The sequence below is a fragment of the Rhodamnia argentea genome, chromosome 11 (assembly GCF_020921035.1).
Source record: "Rhodamnia argentea isolate NSW1041297 chromosome 11, ASM2092103v1, whole genome shotgun sequence".
Classification (NCBI taxonomy): Eukaryota; Viridiplantae; Streptophyta; class Magnoliopsida; order Myrtales; family Myrtaceae; genus Rhodamnia; species Rhodamnia argentea.
Genome location: NC_063160.1, coordinates 1529660 through 1553298, shown reverse-complemented (window position 1 = coordinate 1553298; position 23639 = coordinate 1529660). Strand labels below are relative to the sequence as shown.

The window sequence follows — 23639 nt, the reverse complement described above, 5'->3', positions numbered from 1 at the left end:
TTTCAAAAAAGTGCATTTATCCCTTTAGTTCCAGTGAGATTTATGGACTTATAGCACGATTAACTAAATAATCGATCGATCGCATTACTATTTTAAATTTTAGCTAGGTATTTTTTTCGTGATAAACGACGATCAGAGTCTTGACATGGCATATTAGTTGAATGAGACGCACCATACAATTTTTTTTGTCACATTGATCTCAACCAAAACATATATATATATATATATATATATATATATATATATATATATATATATATATATATAAACACACAAAGAACAAAGAACGAGGAGGATAAATCTCAACAATCATCAACTAGAGCAGAACATTAAACTTAGGAAACGACCCGACCCGACCCGTGCCACTAGCCTCAGAGTTCACACCCCGCAGAAAAAGTTCATCTCTGTCTCTCTCTTCTCGCTCTCTCTCTCTCTCTGAATTGAAGCAGTAAAAACCCTAGTCACTGTCGTTCGTCCTCAATCGAAGGTCCTCTCGTCATGGTTTTCTCAAATTGATGGATGATACACGCAACTCGGCCTCTCCCCGACTGCGTGCGCGTCACTTCGGAAGGCATCTTCTGGTCGAACTCGAGTGGGCGCATTCACCCAGGTCTCGACCCGGTGGAATGGTCGACACCGCGGGTTCGGTTCATTGATATTCGCGTGATTTCGTGCTGCTTTTTGGTAATTCTGCTGCAATTTTCCCCCTTGGAGCTTACTTTAGATGGGTTTGTGCGTGAACTTTGCTGTGTCGAGATTGTAATCCGTGGCGGTTATAGTTCAGAAGTAGCTGAAGGTACAACGGCAATGGCAATGTAAATTTCACAGCTTTCCTTATGTTGATGAGTCAAACTGCCTTTTATGGCTTTGTTGGTTATGGAGATATGTGATTGATTTGTTTAGTTTCGAGCCAGATGACTGGAAACTTTTGGTTGAAATTTGTGAGCCGGAGTTATCGTAAACAAAGAGTTAAGTGAGAGCCAGTTCCTTGTTTGTATTTGGCTAGTCAGAGGGTTTTCTGATATAGGTCGACCCGCATGGCAATCTAATCTTAATTCCGAATGATTTGGTGAAAGTATGCACTTTATTCTATTAGTCTATCTCCATCCTGACATGTGCTGGCTGGGGATAGCCCGTTTTGGCGATACAGGGTGTTGACATGCTCTTTATGCAGAAGGGGTGCTCCTGCAATTTGCCCTAGTTATCGGTTTGGTGGCTGGTTAGGTTAATACTCAGAACAGTAGTTCGTCTGAATTTGTTATCCAATAAAGTTGTTTGTTTTTTATATGATGTAGAGGGAGTGATCTGTAACCCCTGCATGTGGCTTTTCGCATCACGTTTGGCAATCTGTCACCTCCTCACCACCAAATGAATGAGCTCCTCTGTCATGCTCTTCTCTTCTTATGAAAGCTCTGATCCATGTAATAACTATTTATTTCATTCTATAGTAATCAATCTACCTATTTTTGCATCCTAGTATCTGTCTTGCTGGCTTGTTTCTGGAGAAATTAGGTTGTAGCAAGGATATTTAATGTTGGCTATTGCCTAGCAGTTTCTCTAAAAGCCTCGAAAGGAAAGAAATTCTCGTTTGAGGTGAGGATTGTGAATTAACGAGCTTGATTGAAAGAAGAATTTCTGAAGATGCTAAGCTTGAAAAGAATCATTTGTTAGATAAGCTAAATATGATGATTGGAAGACAATGATGAGCGACAGGGGAATCGAATGAGGGTGGTTGAGTTAAAATAATCTGTAACGTGATGACAAAGTTATTTGCAGAGAAGGCATGTAATGATCAGAGAGCATGTTTTTGTTGGTTGAAGGCAAAAAGAACGTGAAGACTATATTAGGGACAAGTGTGGACATATGTCACTCCCTATTTTGGAAGAGATTGCCTCATTGTGGGGTTGCATTTTCTCGGAGCCCTATCTATGTATTTTGGATTGAGGAATATGAGCTGATTGATTGAACAGATAGTTCAGTAATGAACAATTGCCTCTTAAAAATATTTAGCACCTCTGTAACTTAAATAATACAATAGTGATTGTGAGGTAGATAGGCCAAATTTATAAGTAAATGCGCCCAACTAAAATATTCGTCACCAGAGGCTGTTTACCTCATAATTATTTGTGAGCAACGCAAGTTATTTCTGAAGGGTTATGAAACGTACTCTCTATTTGTCATATTCACTTTTCCATCTCTTTATTGTATTTTGCTATTTTTCTTTGATTAGATGGGATGATGCGTTGTCATGGTGGTGGTGGTTGTTGTTGGTTTTCTTTTCCTCTCTGTGATTTTCACATAAGATGTAATTGTGCTCTTCTCCAAAATGTCAAGGACTCTAATGAAGATGAGTTAAACATCAAGTTTGTTGTTGGTTTCAGATTACGGTGCCTTGATTAAGAGAATTTGCAATGAGTGGAAAGCGAAGAAGACACAGTTCTAAGTGGGATTTGAAAGAAGATCCTCCAGTTTCCCCGAAAAAGATGGATTATAGGGCTTGGTCCGGTAGAGCTGATATGCCAATTTATGATGGTAGACTACAGCCAAGGCGAGGGTCTGTAGATGCCGCTCATATCAATGGTCAGAGATGGTCCAATGTGGAGGACAAGAATGTGCCGAAGAGACATGATTTAGAATTTTCGTCACGGGAGCTCATGCTTGCAAATAGAAGCTTACACAGAGATGGCATTGTCGGTGTCGATGGTGGTAGAAAGTCGGATCCCGTGCCATGGGATCGAGATGGAAGTTATAGCACGAGGATGTCTCCTGGTCTTGATGAATGGAGGAAGAGGAATCGCAGTCGCTCCCCCAAAAATAAGTCAGATAGATCACCAGGGTAAGATTCCATACTTGGAACCCTAGCTTGTGAAATTTCTTCAAAAATAATGGGTGGTTCGTTTTTTTTTTATTTTTAATAATGGTTGCTACCAGCCAATAAATCTAATATTGATTCACACCAATGTTGCTATTCTTTTTTTATGGTTTGCTTCTGCCAGGATTAATCCTGCGAAATTAGGCAATGGCAAAAATATGACATTTTTCCTTAACTTTGAATGGTCTTGCTTTACCATTTCATCTATTACAGCAGTAGGAGCAGAAATTGGAGGACAAGCCCGAGTAGGAGCAGGAGCCCAGTCCATGGATCTAGGAAGGACTCTGGTATATATGACAAGAGCAGGAGCCGAACTGGTGTTTCGTCGCAGTTGTGCAAGGAATTTGCTGTTGGTAGGTGCAGGAGAGGAAGTGATTGTCGGTTTTTACATCAGGGTAATCAGCAGTACAATGATAGTTGGGAAAGTAGGCACAAGAAAAGTGGTAGCACTAGGGAATATTCAGAGAGAAACAGATCTTCTGAGTTATGTAACAATTTTCAGAGAGGAACTTGTCGGTGGGGGGCTTCATGCAGGTACATTCATTCTGATGTTCCTGGTAAGGTGTATCCGAAGGAAGCAGCTGCAGCAGGAGAAAATGACCAGAGAAAGAGAGACTTGTCCCTCGAACTAGTTGGTGAGGGTGAATCTCATAAGAGAACGGCGCCATCTGATCCAAGGATCACTGATTGGTCCCTCAACAATAGATGGGAGCATAAGTCCGGTGAAGAGAGCAAATTGTGGGATGACCAAACTAGACACAATCCGCTTAATATGGACCAGAAGCAATTGCCTCAGTTGGAAACATCTGTTAAATTGGGCATGCGTGAACCAAGAGCTACTGAGATATTCATAGGTGACACTAACATGTCTCCTGACTGGCATTATCAGCCTCAGTCTTCAAATCAGGTGACAGATGATAGGAGTAAAGAGACTTACGGTGCACCGTCTCTCATTCATAAGGAAACTCTTGTGGCAAGTCATCAGCAAGATCAAAGTTTGGATGCTTCAGTGCAAATGTACCAGTCTTCCACTACACAACGACCAGGGACTGAAGATTCTTGTCTTCGTATGGACAACTTCAGGGAAAATGGATTGTTGTACAGTAGTAACGCCAATATAAATAAAACTGTGGGTTTACTTACTGATTCATATGTCCATCCTGACGCAGTGCACAAGCAGAATATTGGCCAGAATAACCATAAGCCATGTGCAATGGTACCTCCAATGTCAAATGTGGGGCAGCATCAGTTGGGGCTTCCAAGTGACCCCAGGAAGGCTGGAAATATCGTAACTTCTCTAATTAAGCCTCTCTCTGAGGAGGGGATATCAGTGAATCACCCTCATGTTACTGATGCAAATACATTGCAGGTAACCTCTGCAAATCCTCCAGTTCCAGCCATGATGAGTGGAGAGCGTCTTGTACAACTTAACAACCTTTCAGCTTCTTTGGCTCAGATTTTGGAAGCTGGGAAACAGCTTCCACAACTTTATGCTGCTTTAAACTCCCATCAGGGAATGGATGTGCCTTCCCTACTAAGTTCGGTAACGCTAGGTAATCAAGCTACACCTTTCCTGTCTAGTTTATCTGTTGGATCTCAGAAACACTATGATCCGATATCTGATAGCATTGAACCAAAGAAACCCGACAGCAACGAGAAACAAGTCCATTCATCCAATATTGTTGCAAATGAGAGTACACAAGCAAGTTCTAGTAGCTTACCTCCACCATCTGTTGCTGTAATGCCCAATGGTACTGTCTCACTCAATGCCAGCGGTTCAGTAAGTAATCATGAAAGTCATCAGACAAGTCAGCTGGAGCTGGATGAGAGCTTGAAGGTGAAGGATAGCTCCAAGCTGAGGGAGGATGAAGAAAAAGAAAAGGTGAGTGATGAAAGCAAGAAAGGAAAGGGCAAGGATCCACTGGAGGATGAGCATTTGGAAAGCGTGGAAGGGGTTACTAAGGATGGTGAGAACAAAAAGAGTAAAGAAGCAAAAACTCTACGTGCTTTTAAATTTGCTTTAGTGGAATATGTGAAGGAGCTTCTGAAGCCAACTTGGAAGGAGGCCCAAATTGGCAAAGAAGCTTACAAAACAATTGTGAAGAAAGCGGTTGACAAGGTCACCAGTACCATGCAAGGGGCAAATATTCCCCAATCTCAGGAGAAAATAGACCAGTACCTGTCTTTTGCAAAACCAAAGCTTACCAAACTTGTACAGGTTAGCTCTTTTTTTTTTTTTTTTATCTCTCGTAGACTCTGTCGGTTCAGCTGTATATGTATGTATAGTATGTCATTTATTGATTTATGCTGTAGTCTTTTAAAGTATACTGTCTATTTTAACTCTATCAGCGCTTCTTTCATTTTGTTTGATTTTCTCATGTGCTTTCATGGATTCATTTTCTTCCCCTATTACCTGGTATTTGGAGCAGTTAGCAGTAGCAATTTGTTTAGCTGGCTGCTTTCAGCTTGTTTGTTGTTCATTCACACTCTTGCAGTTATCTTTTCTGAATTTAGCGTTCTAGTAATTGCGATGACTCCTGTCTTTGAAGTCTGGTCCTGGATCTCTCATTGGTAGCCTTGTGTTTCTTCAAATGTCATGATGGGATTACTGTGGTGTTTCTCAGTTCTTTGGTCTTCAGATGTAAAAACATGCGGACACAAACAGACAGCCTGTTCATATGCTGATGATCGCTTTTAGCACATGCGCAACTAAAGAGAGCTAGTTGCTGGAATGAACACATGCTGGCATGTCTTGACTGGTTCTCATTGTTAACCTTTTGCATTACTATGGCTTTGCCCTGTTTATTTCATCTAACACGTTAACCTGGTGTTGCTAGTCTATTATTTATGAGGAGAAGACTGATCTCACCCTATGCCACATTGGAAACTTCTTTTATATTCCTTGTGTCAATCACTAGTAACAGAGTGTGCTCTGGAGAAGTTTCAATCTGTTGTTTTGAGAGTTAAGATTCTTAACGTATTGAATAAGCTGAACAAGAATGCGAAGTGAGGCTCGAGGTTTTCCTTATTGATGCAGAAGGAGAATTAGGAAACTGCCAACTCACCTTTTTTGCAGAAAATGCACTGTCTACTTTGCTGTACTGATTGGTTCAATTTGAGAAGATATTGTTCAAGTGTGGATTTTTCTTTCGCTTACGTCATTGTTGCGGTGCAGGCTTATGTGGAAAAAGAAAAGGCTCGGAAGGCGCCATGAGTAGAGGACATGGAACAAATTTGTGCATCGTTTCTCTTGTTCTGTGCAATGCAACACAACCATTTATTGTTGCTTCTCCGGTCTTTTGTAATGTAGCTTGTAAAGACGACCCAATTCTCTCTCTCATACTAACTCGCCTTTTTGCGGGTTTTCATCGATGTGCCTGTAGGTTCGCTTAACTTCGGCTCGCCATCTTGATCCTTTTTTTTAATTATTATTATTTTCTTGTTCTTTAGTTTAAACAGGCCTGTTGTTAATTATTCAAGAGCCATTGCAATACACAACATTTTTACTTTCGATGAATAATAGATCAGGCCATGTCCATGACCGGATGTGAGAAGATAAGGCGGAGGTTTCGTCTGTCTGCTTTGCCTTTTTACCTTGATGAACTTTCATATATTTTCGCGTTTTGTGTTCAACAAATTTTCTGATATTCCATCAGGGCTTTCTTGATAAATGAATTGGGTGGTTTTTTTATATCTGCAAAAATGGTGAAAACGGCTCGATTGAGGCTACAGTACATTTGTATTGACAAGCTATGATTGAAGCGTTGATCCAAGTACAGACAGACTTTAAGACTTTAGCTTTAGACAAATAATCCTTTTATTTGTCACGACATAAATGGTCTATGAATTTTAATTCAATGTGTGATATGATTTTTGAACTTTAAATTTGTTCAATTTGATTTTTAAACTTTAGCCTAATATCCAATATCGTCTTTGAATTTTTAATTTATTCACTGTTATTCTTGGATCTTTGGTACAGGTTCAATTTAATCCTTAAACTATATATGTATTCAATGTTATCCTTCCATGAATTAATGTTCAGCGACAATATTGAATATTTTTATACAGTTCACAAATTAAATTGAACATGTATCAAAAGTTTAAGATGTACCATATTGACTAAATTAACAGTTTAATGACGACATAACACATTACACAAAAGTTTAAGAATCACGTTGAATAAATTTAAAGCTCAGGGATTACATTTCACGGAGTATCCACATCGTGCAACCTTTGTCGTCCTACAGGAGGGCTTGGACCATTCGTTTACTCTGATGTGCTGGCATATGTCCAATAAATCAAAAGACGAACTAATAGTGAATGAAAATTCACGGGGAGTCTAATAATATCGAAGAACCGACGAGAAAGTACTAAATGTCGGAGCTCGTTCAGAAAACCACAATTATGTAGCTTATTCGTAGAAACTAAGGACTTGTTATTTGACTAATATCGATAGTTGGCCTTCACTTTTTGTGCCCGTCGGCCATTTTTTTTTTAGGTTGCAGTTGTTAATCAACGTTCAGTTCAGTGATTATCATAGGTATTGGTATAAACGGCTATTATATTTTTGAAACAATAGTTGGTAATAAAGTTTAATATCTTGCAAGTTCGAGTGAAATCACTCCACGGAAGCTAACTTCTATGAAGATGAGCACATCAGAAAATTCCAACTTCGAAAAAATTCAAATAGAGAGGCAACCGATTCATGACGGCGAGTAATACAGAAGAGAGAGAGCGAGAGAGAGCATAGACAAGAAGGTAAAAGAAGAGCGTAAGTGGAAGCAATCGATGCTTTGATCATTCAGTTGACCCTTGCCGCCCGTTCGTGCTGGCAAAACCAGGGCCGATGGGAGTCATTGTATAAACGAGTCTATCATTCCTAAACACGTGAAATTTGTTAGAAATTTGACCCACACCAAAAAAAAAAAAAAAAAACCAAGATGAAATTTGTTGAGATGCAACGGGACCACTAGCAAGGTGAAACACTACTTAGTCACCAATAGTGACTATGCTCCCGCTTTTATTTTTCTAATCCGTCATTCAAGTGGTCCTACATTTTCTTCTCAAGGATCAGCAGTTCTGGCTCCTTGAAATGGTTCGACGCTCGGCTTCTAAAGATGTACACGATTCGAAAAATCATAGGCAAAAAAAAAAGAAGTCCCACCAAATGCCATTGTGCATTGTGGTCGATTGTGATGCCTATGCATATAACCATGTCACCATGGCTCCAATGATCTAGTACCATTGTCCGCCGCCAGCGTCGGCGATCATGTTTCTCTAGCGGCATTTTCTTGCGAAGCTTAGAGGTAGGGGGTGCCAAATGGACCCGTGGGCCCGGAACCGGCCCGTTGACCGGGCCCACGGTTCCAACCCGGTTTTAAAAAAAAAAAAAAAAAAAAAAGAGGAGTAGGTTTGATAAAAAGAGTAATTGGGCTTTGGAACCGGCGGTTCCGAACCGGAACCGGAACCGGCCCGGAACCGGCGGTTCCAAACCCGGAACCGGAACCGGCTCTTCAAGGGCCGGTTCCGGTTCCACCTTTTTTTGGAACCGGCGGTTCCGTTGAACCGGCCCCCTCTACTTAGAGGTGTAGTCGTTTCTAGATTCTTGACACTCCAGGCTTTGCCTATTAGAGCGAGAGGGCACTCTAGGGGTGAGCACCGATCCAAGGGAGACCCCGAAACTCGACCATATCGCCCTTGCCCGACCGGTTCTAGTCCAACTCCCGATTTTGAAATTTTGGAACCCGCTATTACTTGATTGAAGGCTCTCTCCAATTAAGAACCGAAAAAAAAAAAAAAAAAACACACGATTTTCTCCACTCTATTCAATTAGTCATGTCTATATTTACTCTTATTTCGGCGGATTTTGGATCCGTCATCCTCTTTATAAATTGTCTAATTATAAAATGTGTCCTACTAATGTTGGTATAATTTCCTTTGGAAGAGGAATCAACTTACACTATTTATTTAAAGAATTAGTAAAGCGACGTGAGATATTTTAATAAAAATAAATTTTCAAATGATTAAATTAGCGAAATGGAAAAACAACAATTACAAAAAAAAATCGCGTACGTAAAGAGAAGATAGAGAATTTTTTTTTTCGAATTTTAATCACCGGCCGAGAAAATCAATGATCCCCATGACGACGTCGCAGATGCGGGTGAGCCCGTCCTCCCGCCGCGCGAGCTCCGGGGGGTAGGCCGTCCCCGGCGACCTCCGGAACGCGTTGCGGCACGCGCTCGGGTAGTCCTCCGCCGCCATGACGTGCATGTAGGCGTAGTCGTAGGCCTCCGCCGCCAGGTCTCGCGCCGACGCCTGGAGCGCGTCCCCGGCGAGGCCGTACTTGTCCGCGCAGTCCCGGAGGAGCCGGGACAGGGCGGGGTCGCCCGCGGCGCCGCCGGAGCCGACGACGAGGGAGGAGAGGAAGGAGGAGGTGGAGGTGGCGTTGGCGAGGGCGACGGCGAGGGCGATGGAGGCGAGGCCCTTGGGGTCGGCGCGGGAGCTGGAGGGGTCGGACTTGAGGGAGGAGAGGCAGAGGTCGTAGTACTTGGTGATCCTGCACGCCTTCTGGATCAGCGAGGCGTCCGGTTTCGTCGGAGGGGCGAAAGCGACGGCGAGGAGGAGGAAGAAGAAGGAGGCGGCGGAGATTTGCAGACCCATTTTGAGGCATTGACCTCGGTTTGACACGCTTTTATAGTTGAGTGACAACCGGCGAAACTAGCTCTTTTTGGAAATTACCCTTTGGTATGCCTACTTTTTCTAATTTTCAATTTTGGTCCCTGCGCTTTGGTTTTTCGATGATTCTAGTCCCTCTATCAGTCTATTGTGTGTATTCAATCAGTCTAGCCGCGCGCCAATCTCGGGTGAAGAATCTGGTCGAGTATGCTTGTTTAGTATCTCGAGCATTACTCTTCTTAGCAAAAACCTGCTTTGAATTAGGCAAATTCAAAACGATGAAAATACTTACCAATCTCACAAATCGGGTAATATGCGAGCTAAAACTCGAGCGAATTGCTTAAATATAGAATTGTCTGCACTTGGTTGCTTGGAGAATCAAACTCGTACCCATGCACCTAATCCACAACAAGCCCACTCGTCGACCACTAATCGACCAACCGATGAGGTCAAGCGCCACCATTTTGTTCAGAACAAAGTGAGAAACGGGCATGTTTGTGCGATTCGATCAAAATGCGGGGGTGCATTTTCAATTATTGCTTAGTTCTTTTGTCCATCATTCTATCATAGAATTTCTATGTTCATCGTAGGGACTGGTCAGTGGCCATAGCAAGTTGGGGCAGCGACCATAATGGTTTGGCTCTTGGGTCGATGCCAAGTATCCGTTCACGGGTTCCACAATTGAAAGAATTACTCTCTGCTCGGTGCAAATTGTGTCGTTTCTCAATTGTCTTGTTTCGTCAAATTTAATGGGGAGACCCGAATTGAATGGACCCGAGTCCGGAAAAACAGAGCAGCCAAGAGATCAGACAAGGCACATTTTATCAAACATGTTGCCAAGTTGAAAGGAAAGATTCTACAGTAGGATAATGTAGAGGACATTCGCAGGAACACAAAACTCAGAGTGTGGCGTTAGATCCCGTTGAGTTTCCATAAGTAAATTCCCGTTCTGTTCGAGTCGTGTTATCGTGTCATGTTAGAAACTAATGCCGCTACACCAGTTTGGCGATGGCCCTTATTGGGCTTTGACATTTCGAACCGTGCCTTTGGCGACATGGTTTGCAGCACGCGATGGGCCGTGATTAGGACGGCCGTGGTCCGGTCCGGCTCAAAACCAAGCTCATTATCTACTACTGTTGAAAGTTTGCACCTACTAGATTGGTGCTTTGTTTTCACTCCCCTTCTATTTTGAAGGAAAGCAGCTTTCTGATTCGCACAAAATTCGCTTAGTATCGCTTGAAATAGTTAATCCATGATAAATATTCTCATACCGAGAAAAATTTATGCCTAAACATTATTGAGAACGATGATGGTATTCTTCATTGATTCACATTTGTAAGTAATATAAACGATTATTTTTAGGCAAATATTTTCCAAATCGTTTAGTTTTCGCGAAATAAACGGAACCTTCATCTCATAATCTTACAAATAAAGCTAGACATTATCGAGAGAATACGAAAATGAACATCCATTAATTATTAACAAACCATTTACAGCAGCAAAAGGGTTATTTTCATCACTCTTACTACGCCTTAAGACACGGGCATATATAACAGCGGTGCAGCTATACCTCAAAAGCCAGCAAAGTTTGTTTTCCTCCCAAAGCAAGGTGGTCTGCAGTTTCAGTAGTTCTAGGCGTCCATGCGGATTATACAGCGAAGGCCAGCGCCTTGAAGCATGTAGTCGAACGCCTTATTGATCTCCGAGAACGGAACCTCATGCGTAATGAACTTCTCCAGCTCAAGTTCCTGCTCATATATGAACAACTTCAGTCAAAACTTCCTTAAAGCTTTGTAGATCAAGAAACACTCAACTGAAAAGCACCTGTTAAGGTGCAATTTATGCTAACGACATTATATGCATTGGTGGAGGCTACTCCCTACTAGAAATGCCGCCTAAGAGATGCGGATTCATTTCGAAAGGTACAAAAGCGCAGGCACTCGTGCCGGGAAGAAGCACGACAACCCGGGTTATACCTTATTCATGTACTTCTCTACAACAGAGGGAAGGTCGGTCCTCGGCTTGTAGTTGCCAAAGAAAGTGCCCTTGAGAGTTCTCTCGTTCAAGAGATTCATCGGATGAGTCTTGAATGCATCGTCTTTGTTAGGGACGCCGACAAGAACAGCCACCCCCCATCCCTGCAGGTTCAATTTCCAAACGGTTAACGAAGAGAGAAACGGATCGACAGAGCATTTCATTGATCTAGCAACTTTGTCTGCAAGTGCTTACATCATGAACACATTCGAATGCAGAGATCATGGCATTGACATTTCCAGTGCACTCAACGCTTCGATCAACACCCCCATCAGTCATTTCCGCAATCACCTGAGTAGAAGTTAACAAATTTCGGTTTGGAAGGACAAGGTATTATACAGTGATCTGATCAAAGGAAAGGTGTCATCAAGTGAGGATGGTAGCACACCTCTTGAACAGGTTTGTCGTAGTCCTTGGGATTCACAAACTCAGTGACTCCAAATTTCTTGGCTGCTCACAGAAAAAGAGAGGGCCTTCAGAGTGCAATCACATAGGCAAACTACAACATGCTCTTTCTCTAAAGACCAAATCATGATGCTAATTTTTAGCTGACTGTTATGGGGATGCTTAGATACATATGAGCTCGTTTACATATCAAAGATGCAATGAGATTTAAATCAATTACCTTCATTGAATCTGTTTGGATTCAGATCAACTCCAATAATCCTCGAAGCCCCCACCATTCGAGCCCCTTCAGCCGCCTGATGAATCATAATATTCAACATTTTAAGTCTTCATTTGCAACTGCACTTAAACAAGTTCATCTGATTTTGTGTGAAAGACAGGAAAAGAAATGAAACTCACAGCAAGGCCCACAGCTCCGAGTCCAAAAATGGCTACCGATTGCCCCTTCTTTGGCTTTGCAACATTCAAGGTGGCACCAAGACCTTCCAATGAGGGAAACAGGACATCAGTTGATGCTGATAAAGGCAATTGAAAAATCCAGCATACATCACATGAATTTTGCAAGACATATGACTGACCTGTGGAAATACCGCAGCTGAGAACACAGACTTTGTCGAGCGGGGCAGCAGGGTCGATCTTGGCGACACAACCAATGTGAACCACAGTGTACTCACTGAAAGTTGAAGTGCCAACAAAATGGTAAATAGGCTTCCCATTGATCGAGAACCTCGACGTGTTATCATTAAGCATAACTCCCCGATCCGTGTTTATCCTGAGCAGGTCACACATGTTGCTCTCCTCGGATTTGCAATGCCGGCACTCCTTGCATTCTCCGGTGAATACAGGAAGGACATGATCGCCAGGTTGGAGTTCTGTGACACCTTCACCGACACTTTCCACAATCCTAGATTGCCAAAGGGAAGAAAAAAGGAACGTGATTTCACAATAAAGCCGATAAACATCACCGATATTCGCATTTGACCTAAATGTAAGTTTAGCCAAAAAAAAGGAGACGAACTTTTTCACGTAAAGGTCCATACCCTGATGCTTCGTGACCGAATATGCGAGGAAACAATGGGGTTTGTCCCTGCAATTCGATTGCATAAGTCCCATTAATCATCGCAATCCGTCATGATGAGTCAATCTAGCCAACATATATCCACAACCGTATAGAAATGCAAATGTAGTCACCTTGGCTTCCCAGAAGTAAACATCGGTGTGGCAGAGGGAGGTGAAGAGGACCTTGATACGAACCTCCATCGCCTGCGGAGGCGCCACCTCCACTTCTTCGATCACAAGGGGCTTTCCAGCTTCCCATGCCACCGCAGCTGCATCACACGTTCGACAAAAATGACACTATGAGGCAAGCCAAACCCACCGCTTAAATCACAGAGATCTTTAGCTATGGAAAACAGTTCGCACGCCGAATCACATATGACATCACTCAGCCAAATTTAAACAGCCAAACGTCATCAAATTAAGAACGGGAAAAAGAACAAAAAGAAAACTTGCCCTTATGAAGATATCAACATTACATAGCTAGGTGATCGCGATCAGAACTAAATCAAGTTCACCATCCCAACAGCAAGATCACTTCCCAGCTAAACGAGCCAGCACAACACATGTCCTCAACAAACACCCAGTAACGCAAGTCTAGAAATTGCGAAGCCCAAAAAAAAAAAAAAAAAAACAGACGAGAGACCCATCGACGTCAAGAATTGAAGGCGATCGCCACACAACAAACATACCCTTGCAGCGAATGACCTGACCAGCAGTGCTCGCCATCTCAAACTCAGTGACACCACACGAAATCCGAAACCGTTTGTCTCTCAGATCCTCTCTGTCTTCAAGAGTCGGTTCTTGTGCAGAAGTGAGGAACTGGGTCGGGCTCGGCGGTGGTATTTATACAAGCGAAGCTCAAGGGATCGAGAGGAGAAAGAAGGTCGGATTGCCCACCTTTTGCGCTTGGGGGAAAAAAAAAAGGAGGAGAGAAACCAGGGACCGTGGAAAGTTCCGACGGTTTCTGATTCCCCCGCGCTCTCTCGCTTCGATGGTGGGGAATCCCACGGCGCCTTTCGCGGTTTCTGGTTTTGGACTGAAATACTTTATTTTCATTTGGACTCCCAACGGCTCGTTGGATGTTGCGCCGTAGAGACGTAAATTAAATTATAAAACAGTAAATATCGAAAAAAATATTACCGTTTAAATTTCAAAAATTTTCAAATAAATGTCTGAAATACTTTATTTTCTCAAATAGAAGCATGGAGTTGACCTTATTTTAAATAAAGACCTGGAATAACGTAGCTATTTCAAATGAGGGTCCGACCTTGGTCAAGGTGTCAAAGTATTTTTTTTTTTGTCAAAAGATAATATTAACTTAAATTCTAGTTAAATTAAAATTAAAAATTAAAAAAAGTCCATATTTTTTAAGACATAAAAAAAATACATGATGGAGGGTAGACCACCTGTGACTAGCCCTCTCGCCCGTGACCACCGCCCCATTACCACCGGGGCATCGGCCAAGCAGAGTTGTCGGCGTCTCGACGAGGGCGACGACCCATATGATAAAGCTAATCGCTAACAAAGCAAGTCGATATAAGTTCTAACCTCACTCGGCTCGATTGTTATGGATTTACCGGGCCTAGCTACCATAGAAAGGAAGGAAAAGCCGTGCAGTTAGAAATTCATACACGTCAAAAGGGAAGAAGCAGCTTAGCGTTCAACCATTACCTCTGGAAGTTGTTTGCTATAGGAAATTTGCTAGCCTTGTTGACCACTTGCCGACCATCGCCAACGCACCACCGGCGATGGGGCGACAACCACAGGGAGGGGGCCTGAATTTTTATGTTTAGCCTTTTAGAAAAAAAAGGGAAAGGATAAAAAGTAAAAAAGTAAAGGACGAAAACGTCCCTGCCTAGCTGGGATTATGGATGGAATTTTTATCTCTTCGACCTGCTTAGGAGAAGTGAGGAAAATCACACTCTCAAAGAGTTCTACACCACTTCTAGCATGTAGCATTTGGGGTTGGTCCAATGTGATGATCAAAATCCGACCGCAAGTGCAAAGAGGACTAAGAAAGATCGCGATCGAATCCTGTTCGAGCTTTCGAAGGATCAATCGGTTGATTGATTTTGTGACGCATCCTTGACGTCGGGATACGTGTCCTGTTAACTCGACGATATCAATCGGCGTGAAATTTTCATAGCTTTCAAATTCATCACATTCGAAGTATCCAACGACTGAATTCCAAATCCGATGATACTCCAAACGCGTTCCGCATTCTAAACCAATTGAAGATTCCCATTTTTCCAAAATTTGCCTAAACCTCTCCTTTTCGCTTTCCTTATTATTTTTATCAAAATTTTTTTAATCGAATGATTCTTTTTATCATTTAATTTTTCGCTTGAATAAGGAGGCTGACGGCGAAACGGATGCTACTTTGGCGGGGTATTGCAGACCATACAGCTGCCTGTTTTCGCTAGCAGTAAGCATCTTCCTCCAACTAGGACGAGGTTTGGGACCTTTCTTTACGTGGGAAATTTTGTCATAAAAGGGAAAGAAGCCACGTCAACCAACAGCAAAGATGCGGCTCCCTTGGCGTGGGGATTTTTTAATGAGAGCTGTCACCCCATCAAGCCATGAGGTTTCCAGTTTGGGCATGCCATAGATTTGTGCACAAGCACTTTGCACAGATTTGACGTAATCAGACGTTGATGGTCACTGAGAATGTCGGCAGTACCACATCGTACCGTGAAAAGAAGATATTCGACACCGGAAGAGACCCGGTTTCGGCAATGTACAAGCTTCTATTTCATTCAGAACATAGTTAAAGAAGGATGTACAAAATCCTGGACAAGAAGAAAAACCTAGAGCAAGATCTAGGGCTGAAAATCCAAGATTCTCCTCTAGCTAAATCAAGTAAACCTACAGCTGTTGCCGTTCTACAACTGGACAAGCCTAACAGATCACGACATCAGAACCTATAGGACAGATGTAAAAGACAAAAAAGAATCTTCCTACCTTCTTTTAGGAATGGAGCAATCGGGAATTGAAAACACTGGACGTTGTCGGTTTTTCCCACCTTAGGTGTACAAGAGGCAAGGTAACCCCCAGCAAAAGGCATTTAAGCTTTGGCTTGAGTTCTGGCATGCGTGGTGCCATTCTTTTGCTTGCATGTCAGGAAACTTTCACCATTGTATCGTTTTAAAATGCCTCTTTTGGACCACATATGCACTCAGGATACGGATTTTCATAAAAGGATTCCTCCGTCCGGGAACGTGCTTTGCCTTTAACTCCTGGCAGTGGGCCTCTTCTTTTCCTGGGAGCTCCTTGTCTGTTTTTATGTTAAGATGGTTAAGCACATTTCAAGAAGGGACACACACACACACAACCCCCGCCGCCGCCCCCCTTCTCTATACAGAGAGATTAACCATAAACATATAATCAGTGAAAACTGAATCAAGGAGTAATGATTTTACTAGCAGATCAGTTATTTTTAGAGATTAGTCATTTTAAGTTTCTAAAAAATTTCACTCATTCACATAGAGGATGGTTTCACAGTAGTGAAATGTCAAGTAAAAGAATGTACTTGAGTTCTATCGGACACCAAATATGCCTTAACACAGAAACTTATAAGGCATTTTGTGGTGGCATAAAATTAGGTTACCTGTCATCATGCATCTGCCGCACAATATCTGATAGCGAGGAACCTTCTCTCAGGTTTCCTGATTCCAGTCTATCAAAAACTTCAACCAGCCCTTTCCTGCATATGATGTGCAGATTTAAAGCCATAACAGGTCTGGAACATGGAGTTTAAAACCAAGGATTCTAAGATAGAATACTTGAAAAGTTCAAGGAAATAGGGAACTCTTTGCAATAAATCAAATCACATAGATGCCTGATTTCGGTTAAAAAGATTTACACCTCCACCACTGGCCATGTACATTGTATATCGTGAATCTGTTTATGTTGGTTCCAATGCCACAGAATCATCTTACAGGAAAGTAGAAAGCAACTTTTCAGTTAGCTGTCTTCTTGACTGGATCATACCTGTCTGGTGTGATTGTCCTGCGGTAGCCTAAGAACCTTCGATGCCCTTCAACAGCTCTTGCCATGTTACCGGAATAAGAAGAAACAAACACATTGCTCTCCACAGAGATAATGTAGTCAATGGCAGCAGTCTGAGATGCATGCGTAGTGAACCCTTCCAATTCTTCCTTAGTGGCAAGAGTTTCCTGCCATACAACCAGATTCAGTTTGCTTTTGAATGTGATAAACAGATCATTATAAGTTCACTATTTTTTTTTTTTGGTTTGGAGAGGGGGGGGGTTTCAGAGTCAGATATAAGTTCATTAGTCACTAATTTGTGAATATCAAAAGGTAGTATAATCATTACAAACCTTGAAAACAAGATTAGGGAAGCACGAAGAGAGCATGGATAACTGAGCAGTACCACCATAAATTTCTCCAGCAGCAATATAGATTAACGTCGATGGAGGATAACCAAGAGCTCGGAGGAAAATCCCCACCTCTTTGGGGGTCAAAGGGCAATTCCCTCCTAATCTCTGTACTGTGGAATTAATCTTTTTCACCTTCCAATGATTAGTCTTCTCCCTGTACAAACAAATTGACGCATATAAGGTTATTAGAATGCAAAGCTGGGAACACCTCACTTATTGGGATAGATGAGGTAGTGAGGTGGGAAGCCATTAGCAACACGAGCATTCATCCTATTGTGACATCGCACGTGTATGTGACTGTACTAGAGAGACATGTATCTGAGAGCTTGTGGAACTCTCACCTCAATATCGTCAGCTCTTTTGATTCCACTTCAGTCAGGCCGTAAGTACAACCCGTAAAAGACAGCATGTCTTTCTCATATCTAAGATGAAGAGCGATGTATCGTCCCTCACGACTCCTTAGCCTCTCTATCAGCTTCTGTGGTTTCACCGTCATGCATGCTCAGTACCTATTTTAACAGGAAGCCCCGTAGGAGACCTCTTAAATGCATTAATCTAACATAGGAATAAAATGGGATTTATAGCTCATATTTATTCAGTGACCTGCTTATCCAGCCACGTATTGACCTGATCAAAATGCCTATATGTCTATCTCATATGCTGATTTATAATATAGTTTCTTTCGAAATTATTAATCACTTTCTCTGCCATGTTAGACTTATCAGTATCCATGAAGTTAAAAAATTCTTGTAGACATGAAAAGATCAAGACAGCGAAACAAAGTCCATTATTAATCAGTACCCCACCTTTGCCAGGATCTCAATTGGGGGAGAGAAACGAAGTGCGTTATACATTGCACGGCACCTCAATCTCTGGATGTCAAGAGGCAGATCATTGTTTGCTAGTCGAGAATCAGATTTTGCAACGTGAATTACCTGCCAAGGACTCCATTAACCCCCACACCAATAATACGATGAACTGATATGACTTAAAGAGCCTCTTTGTGTAACATGGAATTCTGATCAGACTTTCAGGGAGTTCGCTTCAATAAATGAAGAACAGGTTTGACAATCTCCAGTTTTGGATATATTACAAGATCACCCCCAGAAATCCAAAAAATTGCAACGACACCAAAGTTAATTATATGAAAGTTCAACATGAAGAAATTTATGTATATCAGTAAAAGATTCTATCCAATATCTAAGGAGATGATGATGGTCAACTCTCTCGAAAGTTATATCTATTACAAAGAAGGTGATTGTAAAAGAGAGAATGTTAAGATTTTTATTGATAGAACTCAATATATATACATACTAAACCCTCAATAACCCAAAGACCATTATACCCTTTCTATATCTCTAACACTCCCCCTCAAGCTGGAGCATAAATATCAATCATGCCCAGCTTGTTACAAATATATCCTACTCTCCCATTACCCAGAGGTTTAGTAAAAACATCAGCAAATTGTTCACCAGTTCTAATATAACTGGGAAGAATCAATCCACTCTGAAGCTTAATTCAACTCTCTCGATAGTTATATCTATTATAAAGAAGGTGGTTGCAAAAGAGAGAATGTTAAGATTTTTATTGATAGAACTCAATATAGATACATAATAAATCCTCGATAATCCAAAGACCATTATACCCTTTCTATATCTCTAACACTCCCCCTCAAGCTGGAGCATAAATATCAATCATGCCCAGCTTGTTACAAATATATCCTATTCTCCCATTACCTAGAGGTTTAGTAAAAACATCAGCAAATTGTTCACCAGTTCTAATACAACTGGGAAGAATCAATCCACTCTGAAACTTCCCTCGAATAAAATGAAAGCCAACCTCGATGTGTTTTGTTCTCTCATGAAACACAGGATTGGAAGCTATATGTATTGCAGCCTTGTTATCACACCATATAACCATAGGAGCCGAAGCTTTAAAGCTTAATTCAGTCAGGAGCTGCTGAATCCACGTTAATTCACATGTCACTTGTGCCATGGCTCTATATTCTAACAATATTCATATTTTTTTATATGCTCTTATGAAAGTTGGAGCTTTGGAATTTATGCCTTAAAGCTATTAATGCAATGCAGAATGTGTATAAAAGAGAGAATGTTAAGAATTTTATCGATAGAACTCATATATATACAAAATAAACCCTTGATAACCCAAAGACCATTATACCCTTTCTATATCTCTAACGGTGATCATATTTTTTTATATGCTCTTATGAAAGTTGGAGCTTCGGAATTTATGCCTTAAAGCTATTAATGCAATGCAGAATCTGTATAGAACAGTGATTCTCACTTCCACTTTTTGGAATGATGAAAAACTATTTTGTTTTCCAACCTAAAATTGAGTGGCAATATATTTAGTTTCTGATTATGTTTTGTGCTAGAAAACTCATGGCACATGCAATGATGCTAGTCAACAAAAATTACTGCAAACATCATCTTAATTAAGCATTTCCAATAATATCAGAATTAGCATTTAGGTTAGCTTATTTAGCTCTTAGGAGGAAGAAAAACGTGGTTCTAATGTACTTAAGTGATCTCAATTTACTTAAATTCTTAGTTCATTATTAGAAAACTCATCTACATTGTTGAAATTGTCAAGTATGAGCAACCTCAATCTAATTGAATTCAAAGGACATCCTTGGGTCCAACAGCTACTTACAAGGTATCCAAGTCAATTTTTCAAAAAATACAAAGGGTATCACGATAGACTTTTCAAATAGAGAATTTATCCAAAATTGAATAGACTTCACTTTAAAAATTAGCATGACTTATTCAGACCTGATACTCATGCCACAACCTTGTCATCTCTTCATAGTAACCTGTGCTGGCCCAAGAAGAAAAGTGCTTCCGCGCGTGAGGAACTGATTCCAACTCCTTTGGGAGCTCCCTGGCAACTCTTACATCTCCTTTCAAGGCTTCTATAAAATGAGTCTCATCAAAGATATCTGAAAAGGTACTGTGAATATGACAGCAATGTCAGAATACATAGTTGTGTAAGACAAAAATCACACCTACAAAAGAATGTCAGAATGCCGACGAATACCTTGTGTCATTCCAGAATGATCGTCTATCCAGTTGAGGAATAACTAAAGTGGCATTCATTATGTGTGCCACGGCCACCATATCTGCAATCTGCCCAGAGAACATAATTACGGATAGGACCACAGGAAATTGATTAACACCACTACAAGCATAGCTGGGTAACTCATCACTGAACAAAAACAAAAGAAGAAAACAATCAAAGAATGAAATTGGTTCTACTTAAGGACTAAAATGCAATTATGTGTGCCCCAGTTTATTGTCATCCAATGCAAGGAGAATTAAAAGAGCTTACAATTCAGAGTTCTACAAAATGCCTGCACCCGACTTATTAGCAACTTCAAAACTTCTCAACAATATTTCAAAAGTCTGAATTATGGTCAATATCAGAGAGTTAAATCACAACAAAGTGATCAACTTACACCAGTCCGCATCTGATTTAATCCTCCATTGCTCCTCACAGTTATATATCGATCTGATTTTCGTGCACCTAACATAGCAGAGATGCAGATACAGATTTTGAGAGAGAGAGGATTTCCTATACCAGACTGGCATTTACAAAAGGCGAATACGATCATTAGCATTTCAATATCTTATTAAGATGGCATTTGATGAAAATATTTGCATCTATATGGCAATCATGGAAACTTAGCTCTTTAATAATCAGAGCACTGATGGTGACTTGATACAAAAAATATCTCATCAGATATATAAACTGATATTATGCTAGTTTACATTCTAAATTCACTTTAGTTGCGCACAAAGTGGAATTTGGTCACACATGAGACATCCAAACATTTCATTTGAAAAAAAAAAAGTCCTAGAAAAAGCAAGACCTCTATGTAAACATTTAAAGCAAGATTAATATTAAACCCCATGAGGCTGCAGTGACCACAGACATGTAAGTGTCTCGATTCCTCACACCACCTAGTATAAGTAATCTCATATTTCAGCTATCCAATAGTGTTTCAGCTTAAGTTTTATCTAGTTCATGAGGTCAACAGGGTGTTTCACAGCCAGGATTTACACACCTAAGTGGGTTTTCTTTCTTAAAGGGAGCTTGACAATAATATTCTCTTCTTATTTTTTGGTAAGTCTCTAAATCTATTCATTTTTACCATAACTAATTATCAATATTAAAGTGCTATCCATTTTACACCGGTAGAAAAAGCATGTGAGAGAATATCAATAGCAAAATGAAGCAAGAAAAGTGCTGAAAAAGAAATCAGTGATTGGCAGATGCAGGAAAACTTGTAGTGGTAAAACTAATGATAGACAGAAAACAACATGGATTGAGAGTTTATCTGACCTTTGTATCTAGCAGTGGGCTTGATGCAGGTGTGTAAACCCAAACTGAAAGGAGCATCCCAAAGCTCTTGGTCTGGAATCTGCAAATAGAAAATTATCCTCTTCACCGAGAGAGAAGAGACTATCCATATGCATGTACTCCATGTAAATCACAACAACGTGCAACATTCCACCAATTATATGCCTCTACTCTATTCCTTTTGACCTAAGAAGCTAAGCCAGGAAAATAGACATTCGCCATATATCACAAACATCCGTCACAAAAGCATGCACGGATCTCATTCTTACTCAATGAACAATCAAAAACAGGATCTTCCGAATGGAGTTGAGAGAACCTTAAGCCTCAAGCAATAGCTAACTCGTCCACAGAAACCTCAAAAGGAGCTAATGCCTAATCAGTAATTAAATGCTAGATCCTATGATTACCATCATAAGCTACAACAAAACAATTACGCAAACATCTATCCAGCAGAACAGCTCAGCTGACCCACCACAATCGCACCTACACAATCATCAACCCACAGATACCCCTAAGCAGTCCGTACTTGACAACAATCCTACCAGCGAACGCGTAAGAATCAACCAAAACCTTGAAAATCGAAACAAACAGAAGCGGAACCCACTAATCCTGAGACTACGACTCCAACTACTACTACTACCGAGGAGTGAGATTCGAAACAGAGCGACGCACCAGCCCAGACTGATCTTCCTGGGGCGACACGTGCTCCCGACCGCCGTCGAAGCCCTTCCTCGACAAGTAGATCAGCGTGAAGAAGGAGAGGGCGATCAGGAGGATGGCGACGTACGCAGCGACGGCGCAGAGCTTTCTCCGGTGGAACCGGAACCTCCTCCCTCTGGCCCTCGCCATTTTTTCAGAGCTCCTGCTCACAGATCTCCCGTTTCGCAAGCGCCATCGTCGTCGCCATTTCCGATCTCCATCGACGGTGGGATTCTGTGCTCGTCGATGTGTTTCGCCTGCTCTGTAACTTAACTCTGGACCGACCGGGCTCTTCCTAGTTCCTATACTCCCTTTTTTTGCCTCTCTTTTCTTTTACTTGTAAGAATTTTGTTAAACAGGATGCTGATATTAACAATTTTTTTTACAAATTCTAAATTGAAATTAAATATTCTTCATTATTGTGTAAATTAGTTTAATCTTATTTCCTAAATGATCCAATTTTAATCTTTCGTAATTTTCTCTCACTCTACATATTTACAGGATTTTTTTTTGTGAGCACGAGAAATGATGATTGAAAATCTCAATAACTTATGGAATTACTAGAAATTAGAAAATATCACCGAATATAAATTTGACACTCCTTCAAAGAAGTATCAATTCTATATTTATGCCATTAATTATTAATTAACTTACAACATGCACCCTAATTTTTTAAGATTCTAAATGATCAAATTAAATATATCAAATTCTTTGTTATTACCTTACAAAATCAAATATCTCACTAGTGATTTTGTAATTATGGAAAAAAACAAACCTTAAATGATGCTAGAGTTTTCAATTTTTGTTCCCTCTCATTCCTAATAATTCAATCAAATCGATATATAAAAAAAAATATATATATATACATAGATAATTTGTCACAATGAGTTTGTATGTTCAGTAATAACATGGCGTCTATGGCGTCAACATACACCAATCTTTATCAGAATTTGTGTTTCTATTTTTTATGTAAGACCAAATCCTAAATAAAAATTGCGCAAAAAAATCGAGAGGCCTTACTCAAGAATTTGGAAAAGTTCAAGGACATGGGAACAAAATATTTACCTATTGACAAAAAAAATGAATGTAAATATTTTTACAATTTTAAAATGATT

General features: G+C 40.8%; 4 protein-coding genes across 7 annotated transcripts; 1 reads left to right on the top strand and 3 right to left on the bottom strand.

Moving 5' to 3' along the window:
- The first annotated feature begins 349 nt into the window (after positions 1-349).
- LOC115750466 (zinc finger CCCH domain-containing protein 38) lies at positions 350-6489 on the top strand. 2 transcript variants are annotated; one of them, XM_030687845.2, is made up of 4 exons: positions 350-571; positions 2382-2836; positions 3086-5090; positions 6048-6489. In XM_030687845.2, exons 2-4 carry the CDS (start codon positions 2412-2414, stop codon positions 6084-6086), a joined length of 2469 nt encoding a protein of 822 aa, XP_030543705.1. In that variant the 5' UTR covers positions 350-571; positions 2382-2411; the 3' UTR covers positions 6087-6489. The 2 variants fall into 2 exon arrangements, with proteins under 2 accessions (XP_030543705.1, XP_030543704.1); XM_030687844.2 differs by having other exon boundaries at positions 351-682; positions 2381-2836.
- Positions 6490-8868: 2379 nt separating this feature from the next.
- LOC115750474 (cell wall / vacuolar inhibitor of fructosidase 2) lies at positions 8869-9534 on the bottom strand. The gene has a single exon (XM_030687855.2). It carries the CDS (start codon positions 9530-9532, stop codon positions 8984-8986), a length of 549 nt encoding a protein of 182 aa, XP_030543715.1. The 5' UTR covers positions 9533-9534; the 3' UTR covers positions 8869-8983.
- Positions 9535-11062: 1528 nt separating this feature from the next.
- Positions 11063-13985, bottom strand: LOC115750506 (alcohol dehydrogenase 1). Its single transcript, XM_030687905.2, has 10 exons — positions 13735-13985; positions 13178-13314; positions 13027-13073; positions 12565-12890; positions 12386-12468; positions 12207-12282; positions 11970-12031; positions 11777-11872; positions 11524-11685; positions 11063-11295 (listed from the first exon to the last, which is right to left on the bottom strand). Exons 1-10 carry the CDS (start codon positions 13769-13771, stop codon positions 11179-11181), a joined length of 1143 nt encoding a protein of 380 aa, XP_030543765.1. The 5' UTR covers positions 13772-13985; the 3' UTR covers positions 11063-11178.
- A 1577-nt stretch (positions 13986-15562) lies between these two features.
- Positions 15563-22832, bottom strand: LOC115750504 (O-fucosyltransferase 38). Of its 3 annotated transcripts, XR_007196945.1 has the most exons (12): positions 22498-22832; positions 21808-21886; positions 20921-20988; positions 20503-20591; positions 20238-20415; positions 18252-18380; positions 17787-17923; positions 17386-17599; positions 17036-17220; positions 16653-16748; positions 16007-16319; positions 15563-15706 (listed from the first exon to the last, which is right to left on the bottom strand). XR_007196945.1 is itself a non-coding variant. In XM_030687900.2 (11 exons), exons 1-11 carry the CDS (start codon positions 22672-22674, stop codon positions 16190-16192), a joined length of 1482 nt encoding a protein of 493 aa, XP_030543760.2. In that variant the 5' UTR covers positions 22675-22832; the 3' UTR covers positions 15751-16189. The 3 variants fall into 3 exon arrangements, 2 of the variants coding, with proteins under 2 accessions (XP_030543760.2, XP_030543761.2); XM_030687900.2 differs by lacking the exon at positions 15563-15706 and having other exon boundaries at positions 15751-16319; XM_030687901.2 differs by lacking the exon at positions 15563-15706 and having other exon boundaries at positions 15751-16319; positions 22466-22671.
- Positions 22833-23639: the final 807 nt, after the last annotated feature.

Bases quoted from the DNA above. Each gene is read 5' to 3' on its own strand.
- LOC115750506 (XM_030687905.2), bottom strand. From the start codon at position 13,771: ATGGCGAGCACTGCTGGTCAGGTCATTCGCTGCAAGG. The intron at 13,315-13,734 runs GTATGTTTGTTG...CGTGTGATGCAG, and splicing joins TCAGGTCATTCGCTGCAAGG to CTGCGGTGGCATGGGAAGCT. The intron at 12,032-12,206 runs GTAATTGATTTA...TTCTGTGAGCAG, and splicing joins TCCAAACAGATTCAATGAAG to CCAAGAAATTTGGAGTCACT.
- LOC115750504 (XM_030687900.2), bottom strand. From the start codon at position 22,674: ATGGCGAGGGCCAGAGGGAGGAGGTTCCGGTTCCACCGGAGAAAGCTC. The intron at 21,887-22,497 runs GTGCGTCGCTCT...TTCTATTTGCAG, and splicing joins AGGAAGATCAGTCTGGGCTG to ATTCCAGACCAAGAGCTTTG. The intron at 16,320-16,652 runs GTAACCTAATTT...ACATAAAAACAG, and splicing joins CGGCAGATGCATGATGACAG to ACAAGGAGCTCCCAGGAAAA.
- LOC115750466 (XM_030687845.2), top strand. From the start codon at position 2,412: ATGAGTGGAAAGCGAAGAAGACACAGTTCTAAGTGGGATTTGAAAGAA. The intron at 2,837-3,085 runs GTAAGATTCCAT...CATCTATTACAG, and splicing joins AAGTCAGATAGATCACCAGG to CAGTAGGAGCAGAAATTGGA. The intron at 5,091-6,047 runs GTTAGCTCTTTT...GTTGCGGTGCAG, and splicing joins AGCTTACCAAACTTGTACAG to GCTTATGTGGAAAAAGAAAA.
- LOC115750474 (XM_030687855.2), bottom strand. From the start codon at position 9,532: ATGGGTCTGCAAATCTCCGCCGCCTCCTTCTTCTTCCTCCTCCTCGCC.